General features: G+C 60.6%; 1 protein-coding gene across 2 annotated transcripts in view; it reads right to left on the reverse strand.

Annotated features, from left to right (window-relative positions):
* The window catches only part of TECPR1 (tectonin beta-propeller repeat containing 1), a 25,194-nt gene continuing 9,086 nt past the window's right edge, over positions 1 to 16,108 (reverse strand). For both annotated transcript variants that reach the window (XM_082712703.1, XM_082712702.1), the window contains 18 exons: positions 14,876 to 14,977; positions 13,465 to 13,610; positions 10,971 to 11,491; positions 10,689 to 10,834; positions 9,716 to 9,871; positions 9,091 to 9,240; positions 8,816 to 8,973; positions 8,004 to 8,131; positions 7,018 to 7,120; positions 5,816 to 5,912; positions 5,668 to 5,747; positions 4,771 to 4,827; positions 4,189 to 4,366; positions 3,724 to 3,859; positions 2,781 to 2,873; positions 2,056 to 2,162; positions 1,783 to 1,902; positions 1 to 1,586 (listed from right to left, as the gene is read on the reverse strand). In XM_082712703.1, coding sequence (XP_082568829.1) covers positions 1,425 to 1,586; positions 1,783 to 1,902; positions 2,056 to 2,162; positions 2,781 to 2,873; positions 3,724 to 3,859; positions 4,189 to 4,366; positions 4,771 to 4,827; positions 5,668 to 5,747; positions 5,816 to 5,912; positions 7,018 to 7,120; positions 8,004 to 8,131; positions 8,816 to 8,973; positions 9,091 to 9,240; positions 9,716 to 9,871; positions 10,689 to 10,834; positions 10,971 to 11,491; positions 13,465 to 13,610; positions 14,876 to 14,977 — 2,640 coding nt within the window. In that variant the 3' untranslated portion in view covers positions 1 to 1,424. The remainder of the gene's footprint in view (positions 1,587 to 1,782; positions 1,903 to 2,055; positions 2,163 to 2,780; positions 2,874 to 3,723; positions 3,860 to 4,188; positions 4,367 to 4,770; positions 4,828 to 5,667; positions 5,748 to 5,815; positions 5,913 to 7,017; positions 7,121 to 8,003; positions 8,132 to 8,815; positions 8,974 to 9,090; positions 9,241 to 9,715; positions 9,872 to 10,688; positions 10,835 to 10,970; positions 11,492 to 13,464; positions 13,611 to 14,875; positions 14,978 to 16,108) is intronic.

Genomic DNA, 16,108 nt, shown 5'->3' on the forward strand with positions numbered 1-16,108 from the left:
TTTATGCTCCGTTGTGAGATTTTATTGAATAAAGCAGCCAAGGAATCAAGACGGTTCGGTGATGCTGAGCAGGGAGACGGTGCGCGCTCAGCAGCGAGGACACAGTCACCCAGCTACGGACAGCAAGTCACCGCAGGATGACAGATCGCTGCTACAGAAGAAACCCACAGTGCCCACCCGGAGACCACCTGACCGGTGTGAACACCCAGGACGACGTCCCCAACCCGCATTCACACCTCCCGGTCGCACCTCCACCATTCCCGGCAAACGCAGAGACCGTCAGCCCCCACCGGTGCAGGAGGGGACCCCACAGGAAACCTCCTTCTAGTTAGCCTCTGCTGACAAGCCTGACCCTGCAAGATGGGGTCAAACACACGCCTGACCCCTCCAGATGGGAGTTCCGGGGAAGGCTGGAGTCTGTCCGTTTTTGTCCCTATATGAGCAGAGGCCAGCTTGGGCTCTGATGGCCTCCAGGCAACGTGTCTGGTTGCAGGAAGCACATGTGAGGCTTCCCCAGATGGGGCCGTCATCACATAAGCAGCAGCAGTGAAGGGGCGCCTGGCTGGCTGAGCTGGTACTGCCTACGACTCTTGATCTCGGGGTTGTGGGTTCGAGCCCCATGCTGGATGGAGAGATCACTTAGAAATAAAATTAAAAAAAAAAAAAAGAAAAAAGAAAGAGAAGCAGGATGGGAGGTGCTTTCCTACCGGTCCCGGGTGGGGAGGGCTCCTGCCCTGGTGTGGAGGGCTTGGGGCTGCGGCCGGCACACCCCATGTCCCCACAGCCCCGCCCGGCTGATCACAGAGGGAGCAGCCCCCAATCCCATGGCGGGGGGGGAGGCTGGCTGGGGGCAGATGTCAGCACGTTCTGTATGGACAGCTTATGCCAGGACCACCAAGGGCTTGTGCCCAGCCAGGAGAAAGACCCCCCTCCCCAGCCTTTCCTTCCAAGCTGCCAACTCTTAACTTTTGAAATTTAACCGTAGTTCCGCATCTGGCTCTGAAAAAGCATCCCAGAACAGGGCAAAGCGGCCCTGAGTGAGCCCCACAGCCATTTTCGTCGGGAGGTAGGGGGATCTGTGCCCTGGGGTTTCATGGGCTTGGCTTCCCCGGAGCAGCATTCCTGCGGGGCTCTAGGTTCCCTTTCTTAAAAGGCGGGAGGCAGAGTGGGAACGGACAGGTTGGAGTGAAGTGGCCCCCAGCCCACTCCGTGGCCCTCCTTGCAGACAGGGACCCGTGCAGGAGCGCCCACAAAGCTTCACATTTCTGGGCTGGTTCAGCCAGTGCCTCTGAGGTGGCCGGGACCTCCGGCCAGGTTCCCTCCAGGATCCACATTCAAGATTGGCTCAGATGGGAAGGCTCACGTATCCACCTTGATCCTTAACACCTGCGTGAAACCTGCTTCCGGTGAGGGGGGAGGTGGGCTCAGCAGCAGACAGGACCATGGGCCTCGTGTAGGGCTCCAGCCACCCTCGAGGGCGTGCTGGGAAGGCCTGGCTCCCCACTCCAGTCAGTGGTTGTCTCCTGGGACCTGCTCCTGAGGGCTCTGGTGGCGTTGGCCCGGATGGTGATGTGATCCCAGCCCCCCTGGAAGGAGAGAGCCGCGTCAACCATGGCTGTCAGGGGTTAAGGGGAGAGACCATGCTTCCAGACTGCAGGAGATCAAGGACCCCTGATGGGCTCTCTCTGGGGCCTCCCGCCCACCCTGACAGCAGGTCCCAGAGCATGCGGTGAGACCATGCCACCCCGAACCAGGTAAGCCACCCCACATGGCCTTGCTCACCCCAATGCCGTAGTCCCAGCCCTGCCCCATGGGCTCTCGAGGCTGCACGCCTGTGCGGTGGCACACAGTTCCGCGGCTCATGCTACGGCTCCCTGGGACCTTGTTGGCGATAATCCAGACCTGAAACACAGACCCAGTGAGGGTCCAGCCCCCATCTCCAGTGGGACTGCGGGCACGGCACGCGGAGACCGGAGCAGGAACCCTGAGCACCCCAAACCCCCAGAGCAAGCGTCCACCCTCGGCCCCCGGGCCCCCAACCCTGAGCACCCAGACCTGGTCCAAGGGCCCCACGGACACTCGGCACACGTTGTTGGACACGTGCTCCCAGCTGGAGCCCTGCGGGTAGCTGGGCGTCACCCCCTGGCGATACCACAGATTCCCTGGAGAGAGAAGGGCCCAGAGTGTTGGGACCCCGTTTGGGGTCTGGCTACGGAGACAACGGAAGCTGTCCCCAAACTTCCTGGGGCTCCTGCCGGCCCAGGAAGAGAGAGAAGCCAGGGCCGGGGCCAACTCTACCCTCCCCACACTGGACTCGGCCTGAGCCTCATAATCGTCCCGCTGTGCTGGGCTGGCGGCGTCAGGCTCTCTCTACGCATGAGAAACGGAGCACAAGGAATTCTTTAGACAGATACAGAGAACAGGGTCTGGACTCAAAGCCCTGGTTCCAGTCCCAACTCTGTCCTTTTCCTTGCTTTGCTCGTGGTGACGACAGCCACAAAGCAAGAAAGGGAACTGGCAATAGCCCTGAGGCACGGGCAGGTGACCTCTGCCAGTCCCATGCTGCCCGGGGGGCGCCACACCGCAGGCCCCAGGCCAAGCTGGCACCCCCCACCCAGCACAGCTCGGGACAGGGACTTGTTCGAGACTGACGGCCTCTCATGGTGGCTTACAAAGCTTATGTGTCGGGGCCCTGGGGCTGGCCAGGGTCTCATCCCACTGGGGTGCCCAGGGAAGCCCTTGTCTCCCCTGGGGGCCACTGAGGCTCAGAGACAACTTGCCATTTTCGTCCAAGGCGTACACCGCCGTCTGCCCCACGGACACCTGCTTCAGTCTCTGCTTGGGAGGAGACGGGATGTGGTACCAGCAGTCCCCTGCGGCACAAGGCGGGACTTAGGGTGCAGCGGGCGACACCACACCTGCCACCCCCTGTGCTCGTGGTCCACGTGGCCTCCCCTGCAGCTCGCAGGCTCAAGGGAGGTTTGGCCGGGCTCTGTTCCCAGGCCAGCCAGGCCACATGCATGTCACAGGGCCCTGTGTGAGCTGAGAGCCAAGCAGAGCAACCCCCCAACACCCCACCTCGCCCAGGGCCCTCAGAGGCCATGGTGGGAGAGAGTGGGGTCCAGCAGCACGATCTCGGAACAGGGACACCAAGGTGCTCAGCTTGGCATGGAGTAGACAGTCTGTCTCGGGGCCACTAGGCACCACCATGCGCAAGTTCCTGTCCCCATGTGGAGGGCAGCACCTTGCAAGCCAGCACCCATCCGAGCGCCCCTGTGCCAGACACCGTCTGGACATCCGACACTCGGTCAAGAACAAGCCAGCATGGCCTGCAGCCCTGAGTGGGCAGTAGGCTAGGTGGGGCCATCCCAAGAGGGCATCCCAAAGGGCAGGACATGCAAGTGCCCACAGACAGCAATACCCTGGGCTGGAGGCCGGGGCTGGTGCAGGGCGGCTGCAAGGGACCGTCCCATCGCCGGGATGACCACCCCCAGTCAGTCTCAGCAGGAGGGGGTGAGGCCTCTGGGGAGTGTCCTCGCTCGGCCCCAGGGCCTGGTCCACAGGCAGCACTCACTCCAAGCTTGTCCAGCTGAACTGAACAGGAGACCTGTCTCCCTTCCCCGCTAGAAGCAGAGGCACATGCAGCCTCGCTCTGACCAGCCCCAGTCCCCCCTTGTCCCTACTTGCAACCGGCGGGGATCCACTGGGAGGGGCGGCACTCACCAGCCGGTTGGGTGGGGGACACAGAGCCCCGGTAGAAGGCGGAGCCATCCCTGGCCACGGCCCACACCTGGTGGCAGCCCCCGATGGAGACGGAAGTGAAGGGCTGGTCCGTGCCCACGTGCAGCCAGGAGGAGCCCTGGGGATGGGAGCCCAAGGGGGACAGTGAGGCCTGCCGGGGCCCAGCCTGTGCCCCTCCCCCTGCCCAAGGTCCCAGGAACTGGCAGCTCCGCACACCAATCTCACCCTCAGCAACAAGTGCCCACACAACCCAGTGACCCCCTCAGGCCTCATCTAGTGCCCGCAGGTCCCAGCGACTGTCCTGGGCAGGCCCCGGGAGGCCTGAGCCCAGCTGGACCGCAGTCCAGAGTTCTCTTTCGGGAAGAATCTGCCAGAACCTCAGGAGGGCCCGGGGCCTGACAGGTGGGCGGACCCAGTGGCCCCCCTGCCCGGAGGCAGGGTGCTCACCGCGGGGTTGAGCTCCGACACGCCCAGGCGACACAGCACATCCCCCTTGTCGCTGACGGCCCAGAGGGCGATGTGCCCACTCCTGTCGGCACCTGGGCTCTCTGGGATGATGGACACGTCCCCAAGGGCAATAGGGGCCACCTCCAGCCAGGGCCCACTGGTCACCAGCTTACATTTTCTGCACAGTGGAAGAGAGCAGAGCCTGGGGGTCTGATGCTTTGGCAAGGCCCCTGCTAGAGATGCGCAGGTGGGCAGCAGGCCACCCGTTGGCCCACATGGCCTCTGCAGGCCCCCCTGGAGGTCTGGAGAGGAGCCGCACCCTGCCCCACCCCCAGCCAGGCCTCCCGTCCTGACCCGCCTGTCCTGCTCTGAGCACAGCCTGCCAGTGACATTTCTCTTATTTGTTCTTGCAAACAAACTTTCAGAAACCAGAGAGCGTTGGGAGCCCAAGGGCATTTCCTGGGCTGACATTTACTTTGATTCTCTTTCCCTCTGCTTTTCTCCCACGCGGACTGGCCCAGGAGGGCCCCGTAGGAAGGGCAGGCCCACAAGACCCAGTCACCATGTCACTCTGGTCTTTACCTGGCCCAGCACCTTCTCCTGACGAAATCCTTCATGGTTTTGTACCCATGATACGAGCTGCAAGAGAAAGAAGCCGGAATCAAGACCACTTTGTGGAAGTTTCCAGAAAGGGACCCTTGTCTGCACACACATTTTTTTCCACTCATTAGGGGCAGAGCCTCCGTGTGAGCCAGAGTGCGCTCCACAGGCAGCAGGGATCACAGGACATGGGGTCTGCCCGGCCGGGGTCTCTGGGGCGCAGGTCTCCCCGGGGTCAGGGTCTCCAGGGGCCAGGATGTGGAGGCTGCCGGGCCAGGGTTCTAGCTCTCCCCACCACTGGGCCCATGAGAGCCCTTCTGGGGAACAGCTGAGCTGAGGCCAAGACAAGGGGAGGGTCAAGTGCAGGAGGCTTGGCTGTGGCTGGAGGGGATGCCTATGGGCTCGCCCGTCGCAGACACCTGGCTCATCCCTGGGCCTGGGCCTGCTCAGAGACCCTGGCTCGGGCTCCCACAGCTCTGGATTTCCACGTGGATATGACTTATGCACCATGAAGGGCCTACTGCCCACCAGGGCCTCCCGGCTTGGTGGACCTGTCACCCACTTGTCCCTTTGCTTCTCAGGACGGCGCTGGCCTCATTCCAGATCCCCCCGAACCTTCCTCCAGGGCAAGAGGGACACGGCAGGGCACTGAGGGAGCCTCGGCTGTCCTCCCTAAGCCTGCCGCTGAGCTCTAGGTGTAGCAGGTGTGCTGACCTGAGCTCATCTCTTGGGCTGGCTCCAAACCCTGCTGGCAGCCGAGGTGGGCGTACAGGGGTACAGGGGTCTGCGCCTTGGCTGCACCCGGGTACTGGCAGGGGCCGGAGCAAGCCGGGACGGCAGGGCAGGTGAGGGCCCCTCCTCACGTGGAGAGACACTTACGCAGGGAAGTCACTGGCATACTGCCACCCCTCCTGGTCCGTGCCCCCGGGAACGCTGAAATCCACAGACCAGTCAGAAACCTGGAGGAGAAGAGGGTCAGCCAGGGCGGCCCCCAGTGCCAGCCCCCGCCCCGCAGCCCGGAGCTCACCCAGGTCCACTGCAGGGACGGGGGCTTCGTGCCAGCCTTGGTGCACTCGTGCAGCCCCGACGCATCACTCCACATGTACCGGTCCGTGGGCAGACCCCTGTGGTGGACAATGAGGGTGGTGGGGTGACTTGCAAGAGGAGAAGACCGGCCTGCACCAGCTGGCGATGGACAAGACACGAGCACCTAGGACACCTGCATCTCCAAGGGGGTGAGGGGCAAAACCAGAACTGCCCCGGGGTGGGGACAGCAACCTGCTGACCTCCGGTCACATGGCAGCCCGGGTGGCACCTGTGGCCAGGCCACCCGCCCAAGAGCTGAGAGCCTGACTCTTCCCCTCTTACAGGTTGCTGTGCCCCCAGAAGACGTTGGAGCCCTATCCCCGGTAGCCGTGAGTGTGACCTTACTTGGAAAGGTCTTTGCAGGTAGTTGAGTCAGAATGGGGTCCTTAGGGTGTGCCCTAAACCAATACGACAGTGTCCTTGCTCAGTTCAAATTTCTCAAAGAGAAAGTGATGTGAAGACAGGAGGGACATTGCCCCAAACCAAGGGAGCTGAGGCCTCCAGGAGAGAGGCTGGGAGCGGACTGTCCCTCACAGCCCCCGGACAGACGTGGCCCCGCCCACACCTTGATTCCAGGCTCCCCAGCCTCCAGGACAGGGAGAGAATGAACGTCCACTTTTAGTCTGCCCAGTCTGTGGTGCTTGCTGACCACAGCCTAGCCGACCTGGACACTCACAGAGTGACAGGCCCCCCACGGTGTCGGGCAGGTGGCCACGGGGCTCGGGTGGCAGGGGCTGTGGCCCTTGGTGTGCACGCTCTGCAGGGACCAGAGAGCACATGGTGGCCCTGTCCCTCTTCCGAAGGACTGAGGAGGAAGTGGGGAGCTACACACAACCCACGTCGAGGTCTCTGGGATGTACTTTGGCACCGTGTACTAACTGCCTCGGCAAAGCTCAAACCCTGACTTACTGGGGTGAACAGAGAAACCCACAAATATTTACACACCAGGAAATCCTTCAAGCCGCGAGGGTGACACTGAAAGATCACAAGTGATCTCCCCCTCCCAGATGGAACGGAGCTCAGATGAGCTGGATCCCCCTCGAGGACCCAACAGTGAGGCCACCACAGACCAACTTTGTGTTCCTGTCGAAACCTTGGTGGCCTGGGCTGGACAGGCCCCCAGCTGGCGCCTGAACCGCTCACCTGCTGGAGTAGCCTGTGACGGGGTTCCAGCGCTGGTTCTCGTAGATGTAGACACATTTCACATCCGACTGCGTGTAGATGTTACTGGTGCTGCTGGCCAGGCCTGAGGGGAGAAGAGGCTGCCGGCTGAGGATTCAGGGTTGTGTCTGAAGCCCTGAAGGCCGCAGAGCGTAGGTGGGGAGGGCCAGGAGAGAGGGGTTCACGGGCCTGGCTTGGGGTTCTCGCTGTGTGATTATTCTGGGGTTGTAGACCCTCCATGAGAAGACCCACCAGCTCCTTCCTTATTAACACTCACATAACGTCCACCAGCCCCAGTCTCCTCATTTGTGAAGTGGAGACAAACTTAATTCCTGCCTCATAAGGAAATGAGGAAGATGTGCAGTTCCCATGGTCTTAGTGGACCACAGCTGGTTCTCCAGGACTGGCTGTCCCTCAGTGTAGGGCATGTGGGCTGTGGCTTCAAACATTCTACTTGAGAATCTGCCTGCATTTCCCAGGAGGAGACACAGGACCTTGTTTCCTAGAACTTAGGGAGCCAACAGGTCTCATCCCAGAAGGCATGACCCAGGGGCTAGAATTCAGGCCTGGGAATCAGGACAGCCAGGTCTTGGGGCTATCCCAATGTGCCCTGAGGCATCATCTGTGAAATGAGGGGCTGGACACAGTGGAGGCTCTGGCAGCTGCCTTTCTAGAAACTGCAAGGCCCCCAGATCAGCTGTGGGTGCCCAGGAAGGCACATTGGAGACCAGGCCTGGTCTCTGGGCTCTCACACCTCGAGGGTTGGCTCTGGGACCATCCTCTGTGGAGGCTGGCTGTGGTGAAGGTCACCTATCAGCCTGCTGTCAGCCGAGAGTCAACACTGGGCCAGTGGCTCCAGAGTGGGGCAGGGAAGCCAGGCAGGATTAGAGGAGGGACTGGCCTGAGAATGCTGTGGGCCGGGCTCGGGGAGCTGGTCCTGCCGGCCTCTGCATCCAGGCCGTTCTCACCTTGGAAGCAGCCTCCGCCGTAGCCGCCAGTGTAGACCCAGGCCGTGTGGTCGTAGCCGATGCCCCACACCACACCCCGGCTGTTGGCCTCCACCACCCGCAGGTGGCCTCCCACCTGCCGCCAGAACCTGGAGCGAGCGGAGAGAGGTCACGGAGACGCCGCACACCGCGCCAGCCTTCCGCCTGCTTCCGGCTCCGTGGCCTCCCTCGAACATCCGACTTCGACTCCTCTTCGGGCTCTGAATGGTGGACTTTATTAAGGCTGATGGCACCTGCCTGGTTTCCCATCTGGCAGTGATTGGAACTAATACGCCCTCAGAGTGGGTGCAGGAGACTCAGGGTCGGCGGGCGGGGGCACCGAGCCAGCGGCCCGTTCCACACGGCCTCTGGGATTCTCACCTATGTTCTCCCTCATCCTCAGGGGCCTCAGAGGGACCTAGGGGAAACCCTGGGTCGAATTGGGAGCATTGTGTCCCCTCCTGGGTCCCTATCTGCCTTCTCACCCTGAATGCCAGATGCCCCAGAACAGCAGCACCAGCATCTGCTGATCTGCTGCAGGTGACCTCATTCTATCCCCTGCCACCTACAGAGCCACCTCCCACCTCCCCCAACTCACAGCACCTGCTCAGGGTGCTGAGATGTGCCTGAGCCCTGCCAGGCTTCTGGCCCCACCCCCCAGGGTCCTCTACCAGGCCTGGGAAGACTCAGGCCCTGGGAACCAGCCAGCCATTCCTGTGGGAACCTTCTAGAACATCCCTTCTAGAAGCAAAGCTCTGGTGGTCCTGAGCTAGTCCGGCGCACAGCTGACTCACATCTGGTCACAGGGCAGCCTGTGCTCAGAGGCCTCCAGGTCTGGGCTAGGCTCGCTCACGAAGATGTCACCCTTGCAGGTGATGGACCAGATGGCCTGCGGGGAGGGGTGGCCATGGACCCTCCGGCTCTCACAGCAGGACAGGTTGAGCAGGGCAAGCTGGTGCGGGGAGAAGGCCGGTCAGCGCTGAGAAGGGGGCTGGCGGCAGGCCCAGTCCAGGCGGCCCCAGGACCACTGCTGCCCTTGGAGCCCGGCCCGTGGGTCACGTGTGCTCACCCAGTCATTCATGTCCTGCTCGGTGGCGGCAGCCAGGCGCACAGGCCACCTCTGCCGGGTCCTCTCAGGCGTGTAGAGGGCGAAGGAGTGCTTAGTCTCATTGAGCACGGGGACCAACACTGTCACCTCGTTGAGGAACACGTGGAGGTACTGTTTACGGAGGATGGAAGGCAAGCTGTCACCAAGCCAGAGGGGGACCTGTGGGGCTGGAGGCACGGAGGGCCTCTGGGTAAAGCCTCTACCGCAGTAGAGGGACAGGGAAGGCCTGGGGTGCCCCTGGTTCCAGAAAGCGAGTCCTGGGGGTCCGGGGGCCTGTGGGTTCGAGACGGCTCTGGGACCAAGCCTGCTCGTCAGGGAAACCTAGCTCGTGAGCAAGTGCCTTAGTGACATTCTTGACATCGACAAGACACTCGAGAACCCAACTGACCAGATTTGAACCCCAGTGGGAAGGGCAGAGGGGCTTTAACTCCCCAAGCCGACAGCCCAGCGACTGTCCGCGGCTCTGTGAGGAGGAGGCCAGCGGAGGCTGCAGCAGGGGCCTCCATGCACTGGCGGGCCACCAACCGCACCCGCTGTTCCCACGGGCTAGCGCTCAGCCCCCCTCCCCTGGGAGCCCCCCACGCACCTTCTTCTCCTCGTGGACCACATAGTAGATGAAGAGGATGCTGTCCCGAGCCCCGTCGAGCCCCGTGAACTGCTCCAGGGCCACGCGGACGTCCACCCACTTGTGGGGCTTCCAGTCACACCACCACTGCAGGGCCCCCGTCTTCACCCACACTGACTGCGGCACAGGCCCCAAGAGCACGGGACAGAGTCACAGGCAGGCCGACGGGGCCCCGGACCCCGGCCCCATGCGCACCCAGCTCCCTAACTTCCCACTAGTGACCAAGGTGGAACTCACACTCAACAGGCCCCCGAGCCGGCGCTGTCTCTGCACACCCTCTTAATTCTCAAACACCTGTGGGCTCAGCACTGCTACCGCATGCTCTAGATGGTGAATCTGAGGCTTGGGGCTGGGGGTGGGGTGGTCTGTGCCTGATCCAATGTCACCTAAGAAGTCGGTGCCAAAGCTGGGGCCCACACCTGGCCTGCATCTGGAGGCCCAACACTTCGGGGCTGCCAAGATGCTTCTGCACCAGCAGCTGAGGCCCAGGGAGCCATGTTTCTGGCGTAACTTGCGCCCCCCAACCTGACTGTGGGCGTCCAGGAGGTGGGCTCTGCCTAAGGGGCTCCAGGCCAGCCCTCAACCCTGTTCTCACTCATCTCAATCAAACGCCACACCCTCTTGGCTCTTGGGGGCCCTTCCGGCAGCGAGGGGAGGACAGCACTCCCCTCCCCACGCCTCCCACTGAGGCTGGTATCTGGGTCCCAAGGGCCGAGGCTGTGCCTGGAGCGTGATGGGGCCCGAGTTCTTCAGGATGGATAGACTCATGTCTTCATCCCTGAATCTACAGGGCCTGGAAGGGACAGCTTCGCTCCGAGCTGGGCGGACAGAGGAACGGACGCGTCTCTGTCTCTTCCACCTCCCCTTTGGGACAGTATACTGTAGGCGCTCGGTGGGTGCCAGCTGAAGGCCGGTGCCTCCGGGAGCTGCCCACCTGCTCTACGGCCTGCTCGTAGTGCCGGAAGTGCTCCAGCTCCCGCTTGGTCCTTTCCGTGAGCTGCTGGAAGATCTGCTTCCGCCAGGCGGCTGTCTGGGCCGGCATGATGGACAAGGAGTGCGTCTGCACCGACGGGGACAGGCCTGCAGGCCAGCAGAGCCTCAGGGCAAGGTGCCCGGCCCACCCACAGATGGGCAGCAGGCCAGGGCTCTTTCCTCTGCTCCCCCCACCACAAGGAGCACCCTCTGGGGTGCTGGGCCCCCAGACACCTGCGCTTACCCGACTGGACGGTGAACCACTTGAGTACAGCGTGGGCCTCGACGGCACAGCCTCCTCCTGAAACCCAGGCCCACAGAGGGTGGTCATCGGCCCCATAGGGCTCCTCCAAGCCCAGCGGGAGGAGCCCCAGCGAGGAGAGGCCGGTGGTCTCTGGGAAGCCAGCAGCCGAGTGGCCGGGTGCTCTCTTGGGCTCCTTCAGGTCAATATTGGTCCAGGGCAGTTCGGCTGGGCTGGAGGCCAGGCCAGGGCAAGGCTCGGGCCCAAATGTCTGAGCGGCGGGGCCAGGCTCGGGCCCAGAAGTCTGAGTGGCGGGGCCAGGGACCTCCACGGCACGCTCTGCGGTCCTGCCAGTGCCTGGGCCTGAGGCCGAGCTATCCCTGGAGTTCCTGGGACTGTCCACAGACTCTGCAGGAACAGGCTGGTCAGGCCCCGGTCTGTCGGCTTCCAAAGAGGCATCCGTGTCGCTCGGTGCACAGGACTCACCACTGCCTCTTACCTCGTCGCCAAAGAAGCAGCCAGCACTGGGGACAAAAGGGGCAGACCCGTGACCCCTCAAGGGAAGGACACGCGCTGCTGCGGGCAGGCCTGCCTCGTCCATCGTGACCCCGGACAACCCACAGCCATGCCGCGTCACACACCCAGGGACAGCTACCTCCCAGGAAGCTGGAACACCCAGGTCGCAGCCCAGGCCGATCACGTCATTTATCTGGGGCCGGACACCTGGTGGTATTATTATTTTCTTAACGTGGCATAATACATGTGATATAATATTTTACCATCTCAAACGATGCGGCATTAAACACACCCATGAGGTTACACAATGACCACCACCACCTTGTTCCAGAACTTCGTCATCACCCCCACGTGGAAACCCTGTCCCCATTAAGGAGCAGCTCGCCATACCCACCCCCCACCCCCACTTCCCCACCTACTAATGTGCTTTGCGTCCCTATGGGTTTGCCTCTTCGGGACACTGCATATAAATGGCAACGCGTAAGACACGGTCTCTTGTGACTGGCTTCGCTTGCTTTGCATGATGAGGTCAAGGTTCACCCCTGGTGTAGCGGGGATCAGTACATTCTTTTGTTGCCGAAGAATATTCTGCTGTACGGATATGCCACGTTTTATTTATTCATCTGCCGATAGACATCTGAGTTGTCTGTACTTTTTGGCTACTGTGTATAACGTCCTCACAAACATTCATGTATGAATTTTTGTTCTGACATCGGTTTTCCATTCTTCTGGGTATAGATCTAGCGGGGTGAGTGCTGGGTCACAGGGTCGTTCTATCTTTGCCCTTTTTAAACTGAGTTGCCGTCTTCGTGTTAGCTGTAAGAGCTCTTTATACAGTCTAGGTACTGGACCCTTGTCAAACACGGGTTTCACAAATATTTCCTCCCATTCTGTGGATTGTCTTGTTCTTTTCCCAATGGCGTCCTTTGATGCAAAAAGGTTTTAATTTTGATGAGATTCCAATGCCTCTATTTTCCCCTTCATTTCCGGTGCTTCTGATGTCGTATTTAAGAAGCCATTGCCAAGGGTAAGGTTTGGCGTCAGTAATTTTGGAAGCTTCTCAGCTGATTCCAGTATCTGAGTACCTCCAGCTGAGAGCCTAAACCCTCAGGTTAATGAGGAAAGGCCAGCCTGGCCAGCCCCCTGGGCGTTCAGTGCAACAGAGTCAGCTGGGTGAGTGAGCCATGCTGGGGGAGCAAAGGGATGTGGACTGGGGTCTGGGGGTGTCCATGCTACTGTGGAGCGCTGTCCCAAGGGCCCTTGAGCCACTGGACTGGGTAGGTAAGCACTGCGGGCTTTCAAGGTACAGAGCTCCGGCATTCACCAACCGCACCCCCCGCAAGACGCTAAGTCATCTGCCTGCTGTTCACGCCCGTGGGCAGAGCCGGGACTCATCCACACTCTCGACACACAGGCTCTCAAGGTATAGTCCTCAGAGCTATACCAGTGGGCACACCTAGGACCGTGCAAACAACGCAAAATCTACTGAATGTAAAATTCTACGGAAATAGCGGCTCTGGGGGCGGGATCTGGATGTTGGTGCGGGGACAAGCCTTCTTGGCGCTTCTGGTGCATGGCCAAGTTTGAGGTCCCTGTTCTAGACTAGAGAGACCCTCTGTTTTCTTCTCTGCTTTCGTTTGACAGACGGGACTTGGTATCTTCCTCACTGAGAAGCCTTTTCTCTCCAAGACCTTGAGACCTCAGAACCAAAAGGCCAGCGCTGTTCAGGGACAACCCCGGGTTCCAACATGGACAGACACCCCACCTTCACCCACCTGCCACCTCCTCCCTGCCCCCAGCCTGCTCCCAGAGGCCACCCTCAGGCCAAGCCCCGGCACCATGCACAGGGAGGAAGAGACCTCATTGGGCCCAGTGCCCCACTGCAAGGCCAACTCGCAGCCTCCCCCAGATGCTGCCCACTGAGGCCACCGATGGCCCTTCCCGACCTGTGTCCTCCGTGCCCTAGTGCCCCTGGGATCACCTGAGGAGACTTGAAGAGCTACCAGAGTGGGATCGGTCACTCTCTCGGCTGGCGACAATAGCCTTCCACGTCTTCCCGCTGAGCTCGCTCTGGGTGACACCCTGGCGGAAGTACACGGCCCGGTCCTCACAGCCAATGCCCCAAACCTAGCACACAGAGAGGCACGGCTGGGTCAGAGGCCAGCACAGACCTGAAGGATCCCTGGGCGTCCCTTTGGGGGTGTGGGGGAGAGAACCCCAAGGCTGGAGGACATGTCTGTAGATGCAGGCAAGCATCCCCCCCAAAACATGCAGTGGGGGCGTGTGTACACCCACGAGTGTTACAGCCGGGGGGGGCTGAGGACACGGGTCAGCGCACGGGTCAGATGCAGGGAACAGACACTGGAGACAACTGGGGGAGGGCACAGCACCAAGCTCAGGAGAAGCGGGGACCCTGTCCTGGCTCCCCGGCCTCAGGCAGACCCTTTTGGGCTGACAGAGCCCAGAGGAGGTGGCAGGGCCGTTGGGCACTGTGCTGGGACAGAGTCTTCCTGTGTCCCCATCTCCTGTGTAGCCTCCAGTGGGAAAAAAGCTGCTCCCCAAGGGAACCCAGAGAACAGTCGGGGTCTTTTTAAAGATGCAAGAGAGCCTCCTTGATCCTGACTTCATTTTCTGTGAGAAAGGTGGCTGGGTGGACAACCTCCCCTTTGCCTTCGGGTGCTGAGGAAGGAAGGTGTGCCGCGCAGCTGATGGGCCCTGGCCTGGGGGGGGTGCCTAAAGGGCCATGGCCTGCCCAGGGCGGTCCCAGGCGGCCTTGCTGGAAGGGCTGCGGTGTCTCCATCATTGGGCCGTGGCAGGCTGGCCTCCGTCCTCAGTCCCTGGGCACACCAGCCAGCACCCTTCTTGCCCCTGGCTGCCGTGCACCCTGCCAATGCGGGTGGGTGGGGGGACCATGTGGGGGCACAGAAAAGGCCAGCACCCCTGGAAAGAGCTTCTAGGGCAGTGCCTTGGGAAAGGAGTCGCCTTCCCACAGGCAGTCTGAAAAGCAGCCAAATGTCATCTCTGAGGCCGCCACGCTGCACAAATATGAGTGACGTTCAAGAGATGCCGCGTCTGTAAAACTGGGAAGATCAGTTTCGTTCTGTATTTCCTGAGCTGATTTGGTCCAAATAATGCTCGACAAAACCCTTCAAGTCTCCGGGGTGTGTGCCCCCGGTCTGAGCTCCCCACCACCGTGCTGAGCATCCTTGGGGAGAGGCCTGGGACGAGCCAGTCCTTGCAGGCTGGGAGCCCAAGGAGCAGCTGGGGCCCCATGCTGGAGTGGGGCCTGGCTGGCGGGGGCCCCAGAGCGGAAGGCCCCACTCTGAGACCTTTACTGGGGGTGAGCTGCTGACCCCGGCGGCCGGGTCCACGGCTCAGCATCCCGGGCACACCTGGTCGTTCAGCCCCACGTTGACCATCATCATGTCTCCGACCATCTCGATCCAGCTGGTGCCACAGGGATTGTGCGAGTTGACACCTCTTCGGAACCACACCTGGGAAAGTCAGAAATCAACAGGCCCCCGTGGAGGGTCACTGAAACAGAAGATGGTTTTCAAAGGCTCTGGAAGAACAAATGGATAATTTGGTCCTTCGGTTCAGGCCACGAAGGAGCACAGCACATCACTGAGAAACGAGATGTGACCTAGGTCCCTCTTCCCCACACGCCTGCTGCATCTCCCTCTGGGCTTGGCACTGTCCTACACTGCTGAGGGTCACCTGCCCTTAGCCATACCTATCCTTGTGGCTTCCTGTCTCTTCTCTGGCCCCTCCAGGAGATAAGGCTGCCTGAATCTTTCTAGAATGTTCTACCAATTTAGCACCTCTTGGCATCAGGCAGGAGCAGCAGGTTATCAGCTGTCTGACTGCACATAGAACCAGGAGGTGGGCAATGTCTGCATCTCTAATGCAGACACTGACCTTGTGAACTTGCTAGTGACATCTCTCCCCCGTGGTCCTCTATGCAGTCCCCATCTTTGCCTGATGCTTGGAAAATGCCATCTGATCCACTCAAGCTTGGCTCTATGTAAGATAATGCCCTGGGGGCGCCTGGGTGGCTCAGTGGGTTAAGCCTGCCTTCGGCTCAGGTTGTGATCTCAGGGTCCTGGGATCGAGTCCCACATCGGGCTCTCTGCTTAGCAGGAAGCCTGCTTCCCCCTCTCTCTCTGCCTACTTGTGATCTCTCTCTCTGTCAAATAAATAAATAAAATCTTAAAAAAAAAAAAAAGATAATGGTCTTAACGACATTATTTAGAAAAACCATTTTTTCTAAACTTATGACATTAATAACCTATTTTGGATTTTTTTGATATGTGAAATATATGAAAATAGCTTTATGAAATCATCTCTTCAAGCCTTTTTTGGGGGTGCCTGGCTGGGCACTGGAGCATGCAATTCTTGATCTTAGGGCCATGAGTTTCAGCCCCGTGTTATGTGTAGAGATTACTTTAATAAAAAGGGGGGGGGGGTACCTGAGTGGCTCAGTAGGTTAAGCCTCTGCCTTCAGCTCAGGTCATGATCCCAGAGTCCTGGGATCGAGCCCCACGTCGGGATCTCTGCTCAGTGAGCCTGCTTTCCCTCTCTCTCTCTCTGCCTTCCTCTCTGCCTACTTGTGATCTCTCTCTGTC

The sequence above is a fragment of the Mustela nivalis genome (assembly GCF_964662115.1).
Source record: "Mustela nivalis genome assembly, chromosome: 19".
In the NCBI taxonomy this organism is placed as follows: domain Eukaryota; kingdom Metazoa; phylum Chordata; class Mammalia; order Carnivora; family Mustelidae; genus Mustela; species Mustela nivalis.